Source organism: Onychostoma macrolepis, chromosome 05 (genome assembly GCF_012432095.1).
Source record: "Onychostoma macrolepis isolate SWU-2019 chromosome 05, ASM1243209v1, whole genome shotgun sequence".
NCBI lineage: Eukaryota > Metazoa > Chordata > Actinopteri > Cypriniformes > Cyprinidae > Onychostoma > Onychostoma macrolepis.
The window spans coordinates 7,599,447-7,618,154 of NC_081159.1; the positions used below are offsets into that span (position 1 = coordinate 7,599,447).

At 35.4% G+C, this 18,708-nt stretch overlaps 2 protein-coding genes across 5 annotated transcripts; both read left to right on the top strand.

Moving 5' to 3' along the window:
- Positions 1 to 242: 242 nt before the first annotated feature.
- mfsd10 (major facilitator superfamily domain containing 10) lies at positions 243 to 5,824 on the top strand. The gene is made up of 13 exons (XM_058776368.1): positions 243 to 386; positions 1,094 to 1,320; positions 2,110 to 2,206; positions 2,322 to 2,425; positions 2,878 to 3,036; positions 3,144 to 3,323; positions 3,457 to 3,565; positions 3,667 to 3,778; positions 4,321 to 4,429; positions 4,565 to 4,655; positions 4,749 to 4,796; positions 5,034 to 5,123; positions 5,333 to 5,824. The coding sequence occupies exons 2-13, from the start codon at positions 1,174 to 1,176 to the stop codon at positions 5,434 to 5,436; spliced, it is 1,350 nt and encodes a 449-aa protein (XP_058632351.1). The 5' UTR covers positions 243 to 386; positions 1,094 to 1,173; the 3' UTR covers positions 5,437 to 5,824.
- An 830-nt stretch (positions 5,825 to 6,654) lies between these two features.
- Positions 6,655 to 18,483, top strand: LOC131541031 (selenocysteine insertion sequence-binding protein 2-like). Of its 4 annotated transcripts, none has more exons than XM_058776506.1 (18): positions 6,655 to 6,810; positions 7,463 to 7,549; positions 9,000 to 9,192; positions 9,272 to 9,341; positions 9,421 to 9,638; positions 9,768 to 9,849; positions 12,153 to 12,268; positions 12,351 to 12,491; positions 12,910 to 12,945; positions 13,055 to 13,144; positions 13,939 to 14,062; positions 14,136 to 14,299; positions 14,492 to 14,648; positions 14,797 to 14,968; positions 15,594 to 15,814; positions 15,890 to 16,044; positions 16,212 to 16,377; positions 17,359 to 18,483. In XM_058776506.1, exons 2-18 carry the CDS (start codon positions 7,530 to 7,532, stop codon positions 17,478 to 17,480), a joined length of 2,247 nt encoding a protein of 748 aa, XP_058632489.1. In that variant the 5' UTR covers positions 6,655 to 6,810; positions 7,463 to 7,529; the 3' UTR covers positions 17,481 to 18,483. The 4 variants fall into 4 exon arrangements, with proteins under 4 accessions (XP_058632489.1, XP_058632493.1, XP_058632492.1 ...); XM_058776510.1 differs by having other exon boundaries at positions 13,942 to 14,062; XM_058776509.1 differs by lacking the exon at positions 6,655 to 6,810 and adding an exon at positions 6,994 to 7,025.
- Positions 18,484 to 18,708: the final 225 nt, after the last annotated feature.

The window sequence follows — 18,708 nt, forward strand, 5'->3', positions numbered from 1 at the left end:
TGTCTGAGAGTACAGGTTGATTTATTTGTGTGTGTGTGTTATTTGCATGTTCTGTAATTACATATTTACATAGTATTTAATATACTACATTTCCCACCCAGTTGTTACATATACCGTTATAATGTAGTCCACATGATTTATTTATTTTTTTTGTAAGATCTAATTTGTAAATATCTTGACAAGTTTTATACACAATGGACAGGACAGAAATCATCGCTCGACACGTCACGGTTGTCGTAGCTGAAACTAGACACCGCGCTCGCGCTTCCTGGTGTGTGTTCATGATGGGGGAGTGTGTGTGTGTGTGAGAGAGAGAGAGAGTGTGTGAGTGTGTGGGGAAGTGGCAGCATCTTCTGGGAACTTTGATTGCGCACTCCGAGCTCAAGGTAGGAAATCAAGTCAACTGTACTGTCTAATGTAAACGAAGAAAATACTCGACTTAAACGAGTTATAAACGGACAAGTCAAGTTGATTGGAGAGTTGCCCTGTTTTCCCGGTGACTCAAGCAGACTGATTCAAATACTGTATGGGCTGTGCGAGTTTACTTGACCCTCTGCATGATGGTGAAGAGTTTTGGTATTTTACTAAGTTAAACTATAGTTAAGTCGTTTTTTAATCAGTCGTTGATTAATTAAGAATAAACTTAAATATTTATTCAATACATTTTAGTAAAACTTTTATTTTACACGTTACATGTAACAGTAAAATATGCATAATTACAAGGAGGAACTAACTGTAAACCAAACCTTAACCCTAAATAGGCTACGTGTTGTTAATACTTATTTGTGTAATTATACTTCAACAAGAAAACCTTAAAGTGCAACCTACTATTTAAATGTATTGTTAAAAGAAATCCAATGTTCAGTATCATGCATGATGTAAAATGGTGGTACTCATAATACTGAAATGATTTCTAAATGTATCATGATATTTACATTCTGTAAATAATACCATGGTGCAAATACGGAGTACGGTACCATGTCCAAGAAAACTTTACCATACCAGTGCACTTTTGGAACTTTTGTACTTGAGCTTTAAAGACAAATGTTGAACTACATACTGTGGTTCACTTTGCTGTTTTGTTTTTGTTCAGTGATTCAGTTCAGTAACCACAGGAGATGTGTTAAGAGTCCTCAGCGGTAAAGAAAAACTTTGGGCCACTGGAGTGGAGAAATGGCAGGTGACAAAACTACATCTGAGGATGTGCACTCTTCCAGAGTCATCAGGGTGGTTTTCTTTGCATTGCTTCTTGACTTGCTGGGTTTCACATTAATTCTTCCCCTGCTCCCCTCCATCTTGGACCACTACAGTCAAACTGGGGTAAGATCAACTTTTAGGGTTAGGCCTATAATTTGGATATTTTGTTGTTATGAAATCTCAAAAGGTGTTTGGCTGGCTGTTTGTTCAACAATAAATGCTGCTGTATTTGACCTAGATTATTCATGCGTGCAACTATAGATTGTGTGACAGTGCATGATTTACGATATTCCAGTCATGACATATTCCACTACTTATGACTGTCTAATTGATGTTACCTTAAAGAAAGGATATACAGAGCATTTCCTATACAAAACGTCAGCAGTGACTTAAGCAATTACATACTGAATGAACTTTATAATATTTGCTTTGTACAAGAGATAAATCTGTGGAAGCCTCCGAGCGCAGAGCTGTTCTTTCTCATTTAATGAAGCTGACAATGGCTTCATTCACTTTTTCATCTAGCGCACGCTCACTGAACTATTCCAATTAATGTGTTATACTTGGCAGTGTATAAAATTTTTTGCTCTGTTAAATTTTTCTCCTCTGGATAGTTGAATGGGTTTCTTACTCAGCATTTATCTTGTTTTCCAGTTTGAATATCTCAACATTCTTAAATCAAAATACATTCATTTTATAAGCAAAATGACTTAAGTTAAGACTTTAGAAGTGTATCAAAATTAGGTGAGATTATGCTTGTCTGTTGAGTAAGAAAAATAAACGCAAGTCATAGGAATAAAAGAATTTACCCCACTGACAGCATAAATTCACTTAGTTCTGATATATTTGTCAGAAAACAAGATCTAATAACTTTCACTTATAATTTTGCTGTTGTAATCTCTGCATCTTTAGGACAGTGTGTATCAGTCATTACAGAGCGTAGTGGACTGGTTCAGAGGGGTGGTTGGAGTTCCTATGGAAACGAAATACAACAGTGTTCTTTTTGGAGGTAACTTCATTACTCTGATGGATGTTGAGGGTTTCTTCAAATGCAGTACATAATTCAAATTGACCTTTTGTATTGAAGGCAGGTACATTGTTTATCTTTGTCTCCGGTGTCTTAGGTCTGATAGGCTCTCTCTACAGTTTGCTGCAATTTCTGTCATCACCCATTACTGGGGCTCTTTCAGATGATTATGGAAGAAAACCACTGCTGCTGCTAACAACTGTAAGTATAGACAAAATTAGGTCATACAGGGCAGGGATTGAAACTTTTTTGTCAGTCAAACCCTTTTGACCTAAAATATTTACTGAAGTGCACTCTTAGATTTTAAGTTAATATCTCAATAATTTAACAAAACATTTGCATGTTCTTGTGTTGGTCACATGGCATGCATATAAACAAATAATAATTTTTTAAGATTATAATGAAAATATATCATATTACCATTAATGTATGTCTAAGCAGTTCCTTATGGAAACCCGTTTCTGCCACAGAATAAAAAATTCTAAAAAAGGTAATTGCAACATTTATCTCGCAATTTTTTTCTTGTATCTTGCAAAATCTGTGAGGTATAAACTCGAAATCAAAGTCCGAATTGTGAGATGAAAAGTCGCAATTGCCTTTATAATTTTTTTATTCCACGGCAGAAGCAGAGTTATATTTTGCTTGTTTTGCAGGTAGGTCTCATGGCATCCTACATTCTGTGGGCTTTCTCTCACAGTTTTGCCATTTTTCTGCTGTCTCGAGTGGTTGGAGGAATTTGTAAAGGTAATGTCAGCCTGTGCACTGCTATTGTGGCGGACCTGCCTTGCCCTAAAGCAAGAAACAAGGGAATGGTGAGTTATGGTCACCATTATCAGCAATTAATGCAAATTTTCCATTTTAAGCTTTTATCTTTGGAGTTATTTGAATATTCACTGGGTTTGTTTTCTTCTGTTGTCAGGCAATGATTGGTGTTGCTTTCTCCTTGGGGTTCACATTGGGTCCATTAATGGGAGCATACTTTGCTCTGAGACACAAAGACGCTGAGGTGTTTTATCAAGGCCCTGCCATGCTGGCTGTCCTTTTTTCTTTAGCAGACCTGCTTTTTATTTTCTTCGTGCTGCCAGAAACTTTACAAAAGGTCAGCAAAACTTTACAAAAAGTCACAAAGTGACTTTAATTATAATCACTTCCTGAATAGACTTCAAATTAGTTGTAGTTGTTTACAGCGTTGTCTTAAATTATGAATGTAATGAATGTTTTTCACGACTCAGGGGACATCAGGGTCTTCAGGTATTCAACAATCTGGAGATCTTCTTCACCCTGTTGCACTTTTCAATTTCACTGCTGTGAAAAGAACAGAGAATCCACCATCTGAACAAAGTGAGTGCATAAACTTTCAGCCAACCTAAAAGTGTTCACTTGGATCAGGATTAATAACCGTCACAGCAAATTGATTATCATTTTGCTTTTTTCCGCAATAGAAATGCAAAATCTTAAGGTACTTGGATTGATTTACTTCACATATCTGTTTCTGTTCTCTGGGTTGGAATTCACTTTGAGTTTTCTGACACATCAGCGCTTCCAATTTTCCAGGTAAGGCCTGAATCTCTAGCTAACACGTCAATTCTGAACATCGCAACTTCCAACAACCTCTAAAAAGGCTGTGGTTACTGCTTCTACACATCAGTTGCTTACACAACAGCTTTCAGCTTGCAACATTATAAAGTACAGCATTGTCTTCAACTGATAAACTGTCTGTAGCAAATCTAGCCAATCGATTTTGAGTTAACGGTCCAACTTCAACCATGAGATGTTGAGACTCGTGAAGTTGTGAAAAACAGCTTGTGGGTTTATTTGTATGTAGGCATTAGGAACAAGGAAGTTTGGGAGAATTTATTATATTATATCATAAACAACCAGAATGGGGGGAAAAGAGGACAAAGGTTGAAGGAAAGTGTAGCTAACCTCTGGGATAATATACGATTTCGATTTACCAGTTCACTCTTGCACAGACGTGTTTTGCTTAATCAGAAACGTGACACACTGGAGTCATTGTGTGTGGATCAAAGAGCAGCTGAATCCTGTGGTCTTGCCTGAAGTTTTTAAAATGAAAGCCTTGTTTCCTTCTGTCGTAGCATGCAGCAGGGGAAGATGTTCTTTTTCATCGGCATTACCATGGCAGTGATCCAGGGCGGATATGCCCGCAGGATCAAACCAGGTCATCAGATCCAGACTGTTAGCGTGGTAAACCCTTTCATGCATTACTGGATCACGAGTCAATTCAAATTTTCTTGCAATTTTCTTGGAACTCTGAAAGGAGTTAATGATTAACTACTCAAAGGCCTGTTACATTTTTGTTTTCATATATGTGTATTTCAGGCAATTATATCACTTATACCAGCGTTCTTGCTCATTGGAATAGCATGGAATTTGACACTACTTTATTCTGGCTTATTTTTGTACTCTTTTGGTAAGCAAGTGTGCATCTGTCATCCAAATAAATATTTACTTGTATTTTTGTGTATTAATATTTTAATTGGTAATAATGTTATTCTTTTTTCAGCTGCTGCTATTGTTGTTCCATGCCTTTCAACACAAGTGTCTGGACACGGTGGGATTTTTTTTCTTGTTTTGTCTAAGATTCATTTTCATAAGCTAACCATTTTGTAGATGTTAGACCAATGGTTCACAAAAGAATATATTTTTAAGTATGGTGGTGACTTGTTTTGGTTACTATGCTGCAAAGATCACAAATGATGACAGAATTTTTATTTTTCAGTGAACTGTCTCTCACACCACTTTTAGTTTGAATGTATTTGTAATATTGATGTGTATGTTGGTTTGTTAGGCTCAGCCAGTCAGAAGGGAACGGTAATGGGAATCCTTCGGAGTCTTGGAGCTTTAGCTCGAGCACTGGGCCCTATTGTGGCTTCTTCAGGTAAAAAGTTATATAAATTTATATAAAATTTTATATACAGTATATATGTGTGTGTGTGTGTATGTATCTTAACATGATTAATCAATTAATTATGTAAACAACACTAACAGTAACTTACGATTGCAAGGAAATCATTTATAAATCAGTCTGTACCTTTGTTTATTGCAGTTAACAGCAAATCATAACATTATTTTACTTTTTTTTCCCAGTGTACTGGTTGGCTGGAGCAGAATTATGTTTTATAATCAGTTCAGCGTTCTTTATAGTCCCTCTGATTTTACTGAGTCGGCTGGGGAGACAGAAGGACGAATGAGATTGAGAGTTTTGCTTTCACTCTTGTGTCATAAGAGGGTCAGACCTCTTTTTTCCTTTCTGAAAGCATTAAAGCCCACTGAAGAAAGGTCCTCTAAGTAAAGTGTTTACAATGAAAAAAATAAAAAGTACTCGTGCTTATGAAATTGGTTTACTTCACTGTTGTGAACAACGGACTGTAAATAGTAAAACAATATTTTGTGAATGCATTTTTACAACACTTAATCAACAGATACAAATGTTTGTGCTTTGTGTCAGTTCTACTGTTTTATAAGAATGACATCATATATTTGGTTAATATTGCTGCATATACACACCGGTATATATTGTGGATACTGATTGTATCTTTTCAATCAGATTTCTAAAAAAATAAAGATGATTATTGTCTACTAGAATGTTTTATTTATCTTTCTTTTTGTGTTAATTTGCATGATGATGATTTGTTATTTATTAATGCAAATTCAAGAAGAAATAAAAACATACAAGCAATTATATTAGTATTTTATTTAAATTATTAGCAATGAACCTAATAGGAAAAGAAAGACGGTATACAAATGATTACAAAAACACAATAAGAATGAATGTCAAACTTGTTACATGTTCTACACTGAAAAAAGGTGTAGAGACCATTTTCACTCAATTGCAAATGAACACATTAAAATAAACATGACATATACTTGTACAAAATATCACTCAAGTAATATTTTCTTGTAAAAAGTACTATAATCTGTTTTATTTGTATATGTTTTACAGTATAGATGTTTTGATCGTTTTTTATTAAACAGACGATGAAATTGTTCTAAATACGAATTAAATTCTTGTTTAAAGACATTCAACTTATTTACATTTCAAATATTTACGAATGTAAAACTTAAAAAAATAAATATTTAAAAAAAGTAAAAAAAAAAAAGTATATGCATAAACTTTTTGTCCATATTTCTGTAATTAAAAAAGAATAAAAGAATATAAGATAAAGAAGAATCATCTAAAACATGATTTGCCATGCCATGCCATGAAGATCACATATTTTTCCTAGGTTAATTTTAGATGCTGAGAAAAATAAATACATAAAATGTAATGATAAAAAATGAACAAAACTTTTCTTTTCATGGATCATTAAATAATATAAACTATAATTTCACTTATATATTTTGTTAAGCAGGTCGTCAACTAACGTTACATGTTACCTCACACACTGCAACCCGTATGTTGAGTAATGTCTTACTATCAGACCACCCTTCAAAATAAAAGTCCCCGCACCGACTGATCTTGTTGTCAACTTTGAGCTTAATCTTTAATTATTTGGCCTACCAGTTTTACATCTCAACCGAACGGAATACGTCTTTTTAAAATGGAGTTTGTTATAGGCTGGAAGGTATGATATATTTTAATAATTGTTGATTTTTTTTAAATATATATATATAGTTTACCATAATGACTGTGTTTACACTAGCTCAGATGTCTTCTCTACACGAGCTTTCTAGAAATCCCATATGGTTTGTTAACCCGACACAGAAGAGCTGCTGAAAGCTGTCGACAGATAAACATGTGACACACTGACCCTCTCTATCGTGTTATTTAACATGCAAGGTTGAATCTCACATGTTTAAGTTAGAATCAAAGAAGTTTGCATGATATCGTAGCTGGCTGCTAACAGCCGATCCAATATCATCTCCATTACGACAGCAGTCATGCAAAAGCCTTGTGTACATTTACTTATGAACTCTTAAAATAATAAACCACGGCGTGTAACTAATATTAAACCGTGTTTTTAACCGTTGGCCCTGAAAGTGACTTTGGTTGAGTGGATTATGACATAAGAGACTGTTTACTGAGCGGTGTTTAGTCTTTAATTTGGTTGCTGCGTCATTATTTGTCATTTTCACTTGGATTCAGCATCGTTTGTTTAAACGCAGATTTGTGTTCTCCATACAGTAATTGGTTATTTTATTTATTCAGCTTCATTTCAGCTCAAGCACGTTGTCTTATCACCGGTCTGTTCTTTGAACCTGTCTCTCTGCTCACAGATAATGAAGGCTGGAGTTTTGGATCCTCAGAAGTTGTTTGATTCATAGCCTTCCACAGCAAGACAAAATGGAGGATCATTTAAAAAGGTAAAAATAACTGACAATGTGGAATCTTTATTTACCACTTTATTTATTTATTTTTTTACTTTATTTACCAGCAAGCCAGCATTAAGAAATGATTCATTAATTATGTAGCTTCGTGTTCCAGTTAAAGCTTTAAAAAGTGTTGGGATACTTCAAATATATGAATTTCATTGCATTATATAAACTATCAAACCAAGTGCTTTCTGCAGATGTGACAGACCTGCAGAACTAACTTCACTTTCCCTGGGAGAACCGTACATGACACGGAGGGTGGAAGAAATTAGATATACTGGCCAAAAATGTTGTTCCCTTGTTTAGGGTAAATTGTGGCTGTGAAATTAACTAAAATTAAAAAAATTAAAAAATTAAAAATTAAAAAGAGGGAATGAATTAGTACATTGTGGCCACAATTGACCTAAAACGTGGCCATGAATTACGAAGTTGTGGGAACAAAATTTGTAATTTGTGACCACAGTATGGCTCCATACTTTCCTGAACCATGTTTTGAAAATGTAAACTAATTGGTCAGGTACACACACACACACACACACACACACACAGAGAGAGAGAGAGAGCGAGAGAGAGATGTGTCCTATCTAAGTAATCACAAGTGTACTTCATCAGATCAAAGGGATTAACCCCAAAAAAATAAATTTGTCATAGTTTTCTCACCTTCATGTTGTTGCAATCCAATCCCATAAGATTTTGGTAAATCATTGAGAAACTTTTTTTTTTATTTTTTTATGAAACCTGATAAGTTTGTGTCTCTCCATTTGAAAGTCAGAAGATCTAAAAAAATAAAAATAAAAAAAAACTCAAAGGGATTGTAAAAAGTATTAATGTGCTCAACTCATATAGATTCAAGTCTCATCTACACTTCCATGTTTACTAAAATTGATGTGTTTTATGTATGCCAATCATAGTTTAGATGTGTAAAAAAAAAAAAAAAAAAAGCCTAAATTAAACCTGTTCATCATATAAAGTGAACATATCTCTTCACAAGACTTGAATTAAATCACTTAATTAATCTGGACTTGTTTTACACCACCTTTTTGAATCTTTTTTTCTTGTAAGTCAATGATGGAACCTCTAAGGTTTCATTAAAGGTATCTTGTGTTTCTAAGATTAACCAAAGTCTTATGGATTTGGAATAACGTGAGGGTAAATAATGACGACAGAATTTTCAGTTTTTGGTGAACTACATCTTAACTATATGAATAATTTCTTCTAGCATTTGACAGCAAGAAAGTGTCACAATCCTTCTTGTCTTCATTTTTTAAAAGCAATTTCATCAGTTGCTTTCAGTTGTCCAACTGCTTTTTCTGGCTGCTTTATCTCACAATGCATTAAAGAACAACAAACAAAATCTGTACTAGTTTTGACTGGTTAAATGATTTTTTTTTTTTTTTTTTTATTGTTTATCAGTTTTTATCTTTATTGTGTCTTTACACAGAGCTCCATATAAAAACAAGACATGCCAGTCATCACCCGAGGACTGGTTCAAGAGAAGGCAGAGGTCAGTTGACAATCAGGATGACGTGGGACCAAGGACGCACGTCATCAACAGCAGCTCTCACACCAACAAGAGCACTGATCTCAAAACCCACCGTAGTCTAAACGATGGTTTAAACAAGCAAACTGGAAAGGTCTGATTCTAGTATGGCCGTTTGGATGATTTGATTCGATGTAATATTTCACATTCTAACAAGTTTTTCGATCTTTCAGATATTGAAGGACAACAGAGCTGAGCCTTCCTCTCAGGACAAAAGAATCAGCAGGAGATCAACAGACAGAGGTGCTTATTCCCTTTAAGAAGCCTTTTAATAATAATTTCCTGATTAAATCGTAAGTGGATGATTTGTTTCTGCTTTCAGGTCACAGAGGGACCAAACCTTCCCCAAACCCCGCAGAGAGAGCCAAATCGGCCATTACATGTAGTAGCGCATTTGAAATGAAACTTGCTGATTTCCCTGAATTAGGTGATATCGCACCCAGCAACCCTACAGTAGCTTCCCTGCACCAGGAACCATGGGTATGCGCTGGTGCAGTCATGCCAGCAGAGCGTCAGAGTTCACCAGCGCCCATCTGTAAGGTAACCTTCATGCATGGTGATTTGGGCCAAAGAACACATTGTTCTGTTAAAGCACAAGCTGTTTACTAACATATGCTGGCTTAATGGCCTCAATGAAACTTTAAAAAGTTTGGTTTTTATTCTTATTAGTATGTACCAAAACGAAGAACCAAGTCGGCACAGCAAGTCCAGTCCAGTGGAAAGTGTGACATGGCATCAGTTGTCACAGCAGGTGAAGATCTGCAAACATTCTTCAGAAATCAATCAATTTTCTTAATGTACAGGTGCATCTCAATAAATTAGAATGTCGTGGAAAAGTTCATTTATTTCAGTAATTCAACTCAAATTGTGAAATTCGTGTATTAAATAAATTCAGTGCACACAGACTGAAGTAGTTTAAGTCTTTGGTTCTTTTAATTGTGATGATTTAATTGTGAAAAACCCACCAGTTCACTATCTCAACAAATTAGAATACTTCATAAGATAAAAAAAACATTTTTAGTGAATTGTTGGCCTTCTGGAAAGTATGTTCATTTACTGTACATGTACTCAATACTTGGTAGGGGCTTAGTAGTTTAAAGTCTTTGGTTCTTTTAATTGTGATGATTTTGGCTCACATTTAACAAAAAACCACCAATTCACTATCTCAACAAATTAGAATATGGTGACATGCCAATCAGCTAATCAACTCAAAACACCTGCAAAGGTTTCCTGAGCCTTCAAAATGGTCTCTCAGTTTGGTTCACTAGGCTACACAATCACGGGGAAGACTGCTGATCTGACAGTTGTCCAGAAGACAATCCTTGACACCCTTCACACGGAGGGTAAGCCACAAACATTCATTGCCAAAGAAGCTGGCTGTTCACAGAGTGCTGTATCCAAGCATGTTAACAGAGAGTTGAGTGGAAGGAAAAAGTGTGGAAGAAAAAGATGCACAACCAACCGAGAGAACCGCAGCCTTATGAGGATTGTCAAGCAAAATCGATTCAAGAATTTGGGTGAACTTCACAAGGAATGGACTGAGGCTGGGGTCAAGGCATCAAGAGCCACCACACACAGACGTGTCAAGGAATTTGGCTACAGTTGTCCTTTCCTGAACCACAGACAACATCAGAGGCGTCTTACCTGGGCTAAGGAGAAGAAGAACTGGACTGTTGCCCAGTGGTCCAAAGTCCTCTTTTCAGATGAGAGGAAGTTTTGTATTTCATTTGGAAACCAAGGTCCTAGAGTCTGGAGGAAGGGTGGAGAAGCTCATAGCCCAAGTTGCTTGAAGTCCAGTGTTAAGTTTCCACAGTCTGAGATGATTTGGGGTGCAATGTCATCTGCTGGTGTTGGTCCATTGTGTTATTTGAAAACCAAAGTCACTGCACCCGTTTACCAAGAAATTTTGGAGCACTTCATGCTTCCTTCTGCTGACCAGCTTTTTGAAGATGCTGATTTCATTTTCCAGCAGGATTTGGCACCTGCCCACACTGCCAAAAGCACCAAAAGTTGGTTAAATGACCATGGTGTTGGTGTGCTTGACTGGCCAGCAAACTCACCAGACCTGAACCCCATAGAGAATCTATGGGGTATTGTCAAGAGGAAAATGAGAAACAAGAGACCAAAAAATGCAGATGAGCTGAAGGCCACCGTCAAAGAAACTTGGGCTTCCATACCACCTCAGCAGTGCCACAAACTGATCACCTCCATGCCACGCCGAATTGAGGCAGTAATTAAAGCAAAAGGAGCCCCTACCAAGTATTGAGTACATGTACAGTAAATGAACATACTTTCCAGAAGGCCAACAATTCACTAAAAATGTTTTTTTTATTGGTCTTATGAAGTATTCTAATTTGTTGAGATAGTGAATTGGTGGGTTTTTCACAATTAAATCATCACAATTAAAAGAACCAAAGACTTAAACTACTTCAGTCTGTGTGCATTGAATTTATTTAATGCACGAGTTTCACAATTTGAGTTGAATTACTGAAATAAATGAACTTTTCCACGACATTCTAATTTATTGAGATGCACCTGTACATCTTTCTTTGTCTTTGTTCAAGTCATCGTATTTATGAGTCGGGAACTTGTGCTTTATTCACTTTGTTCAGAGCAAGATGTTAATATACCCAAGTTCAGCAAAATTATTTAACTTCTACAAAATGATGAATAAAGAATGCACATCAGTTGTGTTTTGTTTTTATATGGGGGGGGGGGGTGCAATAATTTCATTCATTTCAACAATTCCCCTGTATGTTTTCACTGACACACCCATAACTCAGGGCTTAAAGACAGTTTCCCACAATTCATGCGTGTTCAGCTCATAAATAAGATCTTTATAACATGATAAAGAACAAATCTTTATTTGTGCACAGTTTGTAGTTGTTTTAAGGAAAAGATGTGTTGTTTTTCTTATTGAATATTCAGTTGCACTGGGAAATGCTTCATAAAACAGAAGTGGGTTGTAAATCTTTTTAAATTAGATTTTTAAGTTAAAAATCAATACTAAAAGAATTAAATGTATCAAATTGTTTAAACCCCAATTTGATTTAGATCAAGACAGTGCAGTATCCAATCCCACTGGATCTTCTGCTCAGTCCTGGGCAAACATTGCTTCTCAGCTTCCCAGAGTCATCCAGAAAAGCCTCAAAGCCAACACGTTGTCTGAGGTAAACTGCTGCATTGTTGATCAGCATTTTCAACATGTACTATACAAAATAGACACAATTTTCACCTTATTACTGTGATTAGGAGGATTTAACTACACAGCCAGTAGAACAGAAAACAGAAAAGAAGAAGAGGAAGAAAAAGAAGAAACCCAAAACAGCATCTGAAAACGCAGATGAGACCTTAGAGGAACATCTGATACAGCAGGATCCTCCAAAGTTTGAGGTAAAATCTGTATGTCATGTGTGATTTGATATTTTCTGATTAGATTTTAGAAGTTGTTACTTGGAAATAAATTGCTGTATAAATCAGTTATTGTAAACTAAAGCTATTAAAACCATTTTACTTCATTGAAAGAAATCTGAAATAAAATATAAATATTAGATGGAAATGCTTAAATTAAGTACTGAAAATGCTAGAAATAAAATATAAAGTAGTTCTATAGAAATATAAAAAATAAAAGTAATTAAAAATGACAAAAGGACAAAAAATAAAAACTGAAAATTGTAATTGTATATAAATAATGTGGTATAAATAAATTTGAGACTTAATCACTGTTTTGCACTTTCATTTTATAGTTGTTAAATTCGATCGTCACCTGACATGAGCAGAAGTATAATGTTGATTTGTGTGTGTTTTGTAGGATGAAGAGGAGTTTCCAGACCTGTCACTTGCATTTGTGAGTTCATTCATTTGGCCTGAGCACCTCTTCATGCCAGCAGTTCATGTTGAAATGTTCGTTATGTTTGCACCAGTTAATTGTATCATCTGTAATTATATTGATTCAGGAACTGAAAGGACATTCAGTAGCACAAAAAGAGGGATTGTCCTTACACAAAGGCACCACACCCACTTCTAGTGACCCTAAGAAAACACAGGTTGGTGTGTGTTTCCAGGGTGATGTTTAAACCCTACAGTTGATGTGTAATTTTGAATGTAAAATTAATGACTAAATGTTTTGTCTTAGAAAGCCTAAATGAAACCTTTTCATGATATAACATGAACACAAACTCAAAACAGTCATTATTTGTAACACAGGGTGTCCAGTGGTCAAAACTTTGCATATTGCGTTCATATCTTTAAAGAAGCCTTGCATTTTCAGAAGCATTGGTTCGAAATACTCATTTATTATGAAATATCATGGGAACATTACTTAAGATCACCCACACACAAGATACCCATAGTTTAACTATTTTGTTGTTAGTGCAATCATTAAATATAGTTGTTCAAAACACAGGATGCAGTTTTCATTATGGTTCTACACATTCATGCATCATTGTAATAGACTAGAGAGAAAAGTACAGACACTGGAATCATTAAACATTTGAAAACAGGTTAAAAAAAAACCTTTAAATAAGAAAAAAATAGATTAGAAAAGTCACAGTTTCATCACTGCTCTTCTATGTTTTTTCAACCCTGTCTTGTGGGTTTGGCCACATGCAGGTTCTCATCCACATCATACTGTAAGTTGTCATTTTGAACCAGTGATTTTAGTTCAATGAACAAAAGATCTTTGGTTTATGTTGTATTGTATGCAAGCATTTGAAAAAAGTGTTAAATGTTTTGAAAAATGTGCATTTTGATCGTCAGTTGTGAATTATGTGTCTACAGTTTTGAAAAATGACAGGTTCTGTTATTAGTGCAAAAATGATTGTAAAAAACTGTATCTCAGCAGAATAGTCAGAAGAAGTCAAAAGTTCCTGTAAAGCTTGACCTTGGAAACATGCTGGCCGTTCTTGAGGAGAAGCAACAGTCTCAAAAATCCAAACAAGACCAGCGACCACTAACACTTTCAGGTATTTGACTGAAAAAATATTAGTGGATACTCTTTGTAGGACAATATCACAATTAATATTACTGGTGTGTTAGTTGGAGGAGCTCTACCTGTAGTCCACAAAGAGCCTTCAGTTCAGAAAAAGCCATGGCTGCAAGAGAAGACACCGCACAACCCGCTGGACTCCACCTGTCCATTAGTGAAGAAGGGAAAACAGCGAGAAGTTCCCAAGGCGAAAAAACCAACACCACTCAAAAGAGTGAGTCCAGCGTCCACCTGAAGTTTCAGTGTGTGATTTCTGTGCCACTGGTGTCATCAAACACGACTGGAGTGTCAGTTAATGTTTGGTGCAGAAATTACACTTATCTTTTAAACCTTTTTTTTTCTTGTGAATTTTGAGTCTGTTTTTGATCAGCATTCCTAAAGATGTTTTGCAATTTGAACCCTTGAGGTTATTCTTCGGGAGAGAGAGGAAAGGAAACAGAACCGCCTGCTGGAGGAGAGAGACCCGGCCCGAGTGGCCACCGAGGCTGAAGAAAAGGAAACTAGTAATAGTGAGAATCCTTCTGAAACAAGCCATGCTGACCATGACCAACATCTTTACACAAGTATGAAGCACAGCACTGTAATATATTGACGTGATCATTGTGGACAATTACTAAGGTTGATCAGAATATGAAATGTTTTAGTGTTGTCAAGATTGGTAGCATCAGTGTTTTCTAATAGGTAGAATGAAATTGTCATAATCTGTATCAGACATAGATGACAACCCTGAATTCGTTGGAACTGAGGAGTCCGAGTGTGACCAGCCTGGTTCACCATCTCATCACAAGCTGGATGACAGCATGTCGGAAAATGCAACACTAAAATCCTGGAATCCTAACTCCAATCCCAATCTTCCTAAAATCCACAGCAGGAAGTTCAGAGAGTAAGAACATCAATTTTGTTTTTGTTGTTTATTGATTGTTTGTTTGTTTGTTTGTTTTTTTGGGGGGTTTGCTTGTTTGGTTTTCTTTTGGGCTTTTTCTATTGTTTTGTTTTTTTGTTTCTCAAACATATGCAAATTGTTCCCAAAAAGGCTTGAAGACAGTATTAAATGAATGCCTTATTTTCTGGTGATAAAGAAATTTGAGTAGAAATAATAATAATAATAATAATAATTTTAATAATAATACTTATTATTATTATTATTATTATTATTATTGAACAACAACAACAATAATAATAATTTATTATTATTATTATTATAACACTTTACAACAAGGTTCATTAGTTGGTGTTAATTAATGCATTAACATATAACAATGAGCAATACTTTTGTTACAGTGTTTATTAATCTTTGTTAATGTTAATTAATAAAACTACTACTGATCATTGTTAGTTCATGACCATTAATTTATATTAATAGATATTTTGATTTTAATGCATTAGAAGTATTTTTAATTTTTAGTTTAATTTATGTAGTTAACAACTAGAACCTTATTGTAAAGTGTTCCCATTATTATTTATTATCATTAATGAATTGATAACATTTATTTTTGCTAATTCTACAGCTACTGCAACCAAGTGCTTAGAAAAGATGTCGATGAATGTGTGAGCAGCTTACTGAAGGAGCTGGTGAGGTTTCAGGATCGTCTTTATCAGAAAGACCCCATGAAAGCCAGGATGAAGCGCAGGCTGGTCATGGGCCTACGAGAGGTGCTGAAACACCTCAAACTCAGGAAGGTCAAGTGCGTTATCATCTCGCCCAACTGTGAACGTATTCAGTCCAAAGGTAAAGTGAATTTACAGCACCAAACTCACACTTTGATTCATTGTTGCTGATGGAGGGCCTGTTTTGTTAATGTAGGCGGTCTAGACGAGGCTCTTCACACTATCATCGACACATGCCGGGATCAAGGTGTCCCGTTTGTGTTTGCCTTATCAAGGAAGGCGCTGGGCCGCTGTGTTAATAAAGCTGTGCCTGTTAGCTTGGTGGGCGTCTTTAACTATGATGGCGCACAGGTAAGTACCAGAAGTTGTGGTAAATATCTTGCCATTATTGAGTTAGACTTCATCCTTTCAGATGTTTGTGAAGAATCTTGAGTGGCATTATTGTAAATAGAAGTCATGATATTGATACATAATAAATGGGTGCACTTTGCTGATTTCTGTGTATTTGATGGCCACAGGACCACTATCACAAAATGATTGAGTTGTCGGCTGAGGCCAGGAAGGCCTATGAGGTGATGATTGCAAATCTGGAGACTGTATCACATGAAGAACAGGACGAGCAGGAGGAGCAACAGGAGGTGGAGCCGTCAGGAGAACCTTCTGGAACTGAAGAGCCAGAGTACAGTACGTCCCAAATAAAGACTTATAAATAGCATGAATTTATTGCTTTTGCATGCAATACTGCAATTTCATTATCCTTTTAGTTAACTGTTCTGTTAAACTACTCCATTAACTGTTAAATATGTAAATGTGTAACTTGGCTGCTGGGTCATTCCATGTCAAATCAACTAATTTTCAGAAACTTCCCTGGCTCAATTGTTTAATTTAGTCAATATTTTTGATGAAAGATAAACGTGTATAGTGATGAAAGCCAAAATATTAAATCTCATGGATGTATATTTAGTGAGTAATGCACTATTTTGTAAAGGGGGGGTCAAAATGACAATTTTCACCTCTGGTTGAGTTGACACGGAATGACCCTGCTTTGTTTATAGGTAGGTTGGCCATGTATGTATAGACTCAAGAGTTTGTTTGTGTAATTATATCTCTATATGGTGGTTGGTTGGTATGTTTAACATGAAATATAAAAAAACTAATTGGGGAAAAAAAAGATAAAATCAGATTAAAAGTGACAGTAAAGACTTTTGCATTGTCATAAAACATTTCTAGTTCTTTTAAACTTTTTGTTCATTAGTGAATCCTGAGAAAATGTATGATGGTTTCCTCCAAAATATTAAGCAGCACAGCTGTTTTCAACATTGGTTTGTTGAGCATCAAATCATCATATTAGAATGATTTCTGATGGATCATGTGACACTGAAGACTGGAGAAATGACTGCTAAAAAATTCAGCTGTCATCACGGGAATAAATTACATTTTAAAATGTATCCAAATAGAAAAATTATTATAATATTTCACAATATTACAGTTTTCATTGTACAGCTTTTATTATAAATAAATAGCAATCACAAAATAGACAATTATTGATTAAAAATTAGTTTTTGAAAGCATCATTGAAGTGGTTATCATTTGTTACATATGTGAACTATTTATAAGAATTATCCACTCACTCTTCACTCATTTAATCTGTTTCTGTTTTCTCAGTGAAAATCTGGAAGAAAATGCTCGAGAAAAATTTCAACCACCCTTTCCTAAATTTTGAGGACCAGTTTTCATCCATTTCCATTAGTTCAGAGCAGATGCTGGATGACCATGAAGGAAGTTGATGGAAGTACATCGACGAATGAGACAAAATGTCTGTTTTTGTTTGTTTTGCAGAGATGAGGTCACGCTTCTGTGACACAGAACCCCGCGTGAGCCTTTAGCACCCTGTGAAAAATGTCAGGAATAGTTTGAAGTACCAAATGTGCCTGTCTAGAGGATTTTATGAAATAATGTAAACATATGTTCCTGTAACCTGGAATGGTGTATTATATCAAGGGGCAATACAGCTGACAGAGAACAGCCCTTGACAAAAAAATATTTTCTTATAGATATCACATACTTACGTTGATGTTTCCACAGTCTGAATGGTGAATATTTTTGCAAATTGCTATTATCCCTCTATTTCTATTCAGATAAGTGTAATAGTTTGATAAAATGACAGAAACAATCTGAACCACTTAATTTATGTACATGTTTACATTTGGAAATCAAATGTATTTTCTTCTCCAGTTGAATTGACAATTTTACTGATCATGAACCACTGTGTTTGTAGCCCACGTGTCGTCATTATCGGCAGGATGCCGTTAATTTTTGAAGGCTCATAAAGCGAATGATTGTTATGACCATGAACTGTTTGTGGGAATACCTCTCCTTCCTAGAACTTATTAAACATCACTTACCTAAATCATAGACCTCACTTTTAATTTATAACTCTCCTCTGGCTGTTCCTCAACACTAGCTAAACCATTAATACTGAATGCTCGAGGTGGTTCTCCTTAAAATTCTCAGTGTTAGTATAGGTATATGCCTTTATGCTGTTGACTGCAGTTAATAGGGAATGTGTGTTATGCACTTGTGTAGTACTCAGTTGTCCATGGCATATACATGTAGCATAGAGCTAACAATTCAAAACTTCACTTGACGGTAACAAATCATTTTCACATATAAACCTTTTTACCTGCTTCTATGTATTTTCAGAATGTTGACTTTGGGACCAAAAACAACTTTGTGATTGTGAAGGTTTTAGAGTTTTCTCTAGTATTTGCAATAAATCCATTGCAATAAAGGCTCTTGTGTCAAAAATGTCCGTCCTTGAAATACCATTATAAATGAATAGAAATCAGTAATGAATCTGCAGTTCTTAAAGGGATAGTTCACCAAAGTGACAATTCTGTCATCATTTACTGACCCTCCAGAGTTCGTTTCTCCTGCTAAACACAAAACAAGATATTTTGGATAACGTTGGTAACCAAATAGTTTCTGGTCCTCGTTGACTTCAATTATATATAT

Excerpts from the sequence above, each read along its gene's own strand:
- mfsd10 (XM_058776368.1), top strand. The coding sequence starts at position 1,174 with ATGGCAGGTGACAAAACTACATCTGAGGATGTGCACTCTTCCAGAGTC. Across the intron at positions 2,426-2,877 it reads CACTGCTGCTGCTAACAACT|GTAGGTCTCATGGCATCCTA; the intron begins GTAAGTATAGAC and ends CTTGTTTTGCAG. Across the intron at positions 4,656-4,748 it reads CTTATTTTTGTACTCTTTTG|CTGCTGCTATTGTTGTTCCA; the intron begins GTAAGCAAGTGT and ends TTCTTTTTTCAG.
- LOC131541031 (XM_058776506.1), top strand. The coding sequence starts at position 7,530 with ATGGAGGATCATTTAAAAAG. Across the intron at positions 7,550-8,999 it reads ATGGAGGATCATTTAAAAAG|AGCTCCATATAAAAACAAGA; the intron begins GTAAAAATAACT and ends GTCTTTACACAG. Across the intron at positions 16,378-17,358 it reads AACTGAAGAGCCAGAGTACA|TGAAAATCTGGAAGAAAATG; the intron begins GTACGTCCCAAA and ends CTGTTTTCTCAG.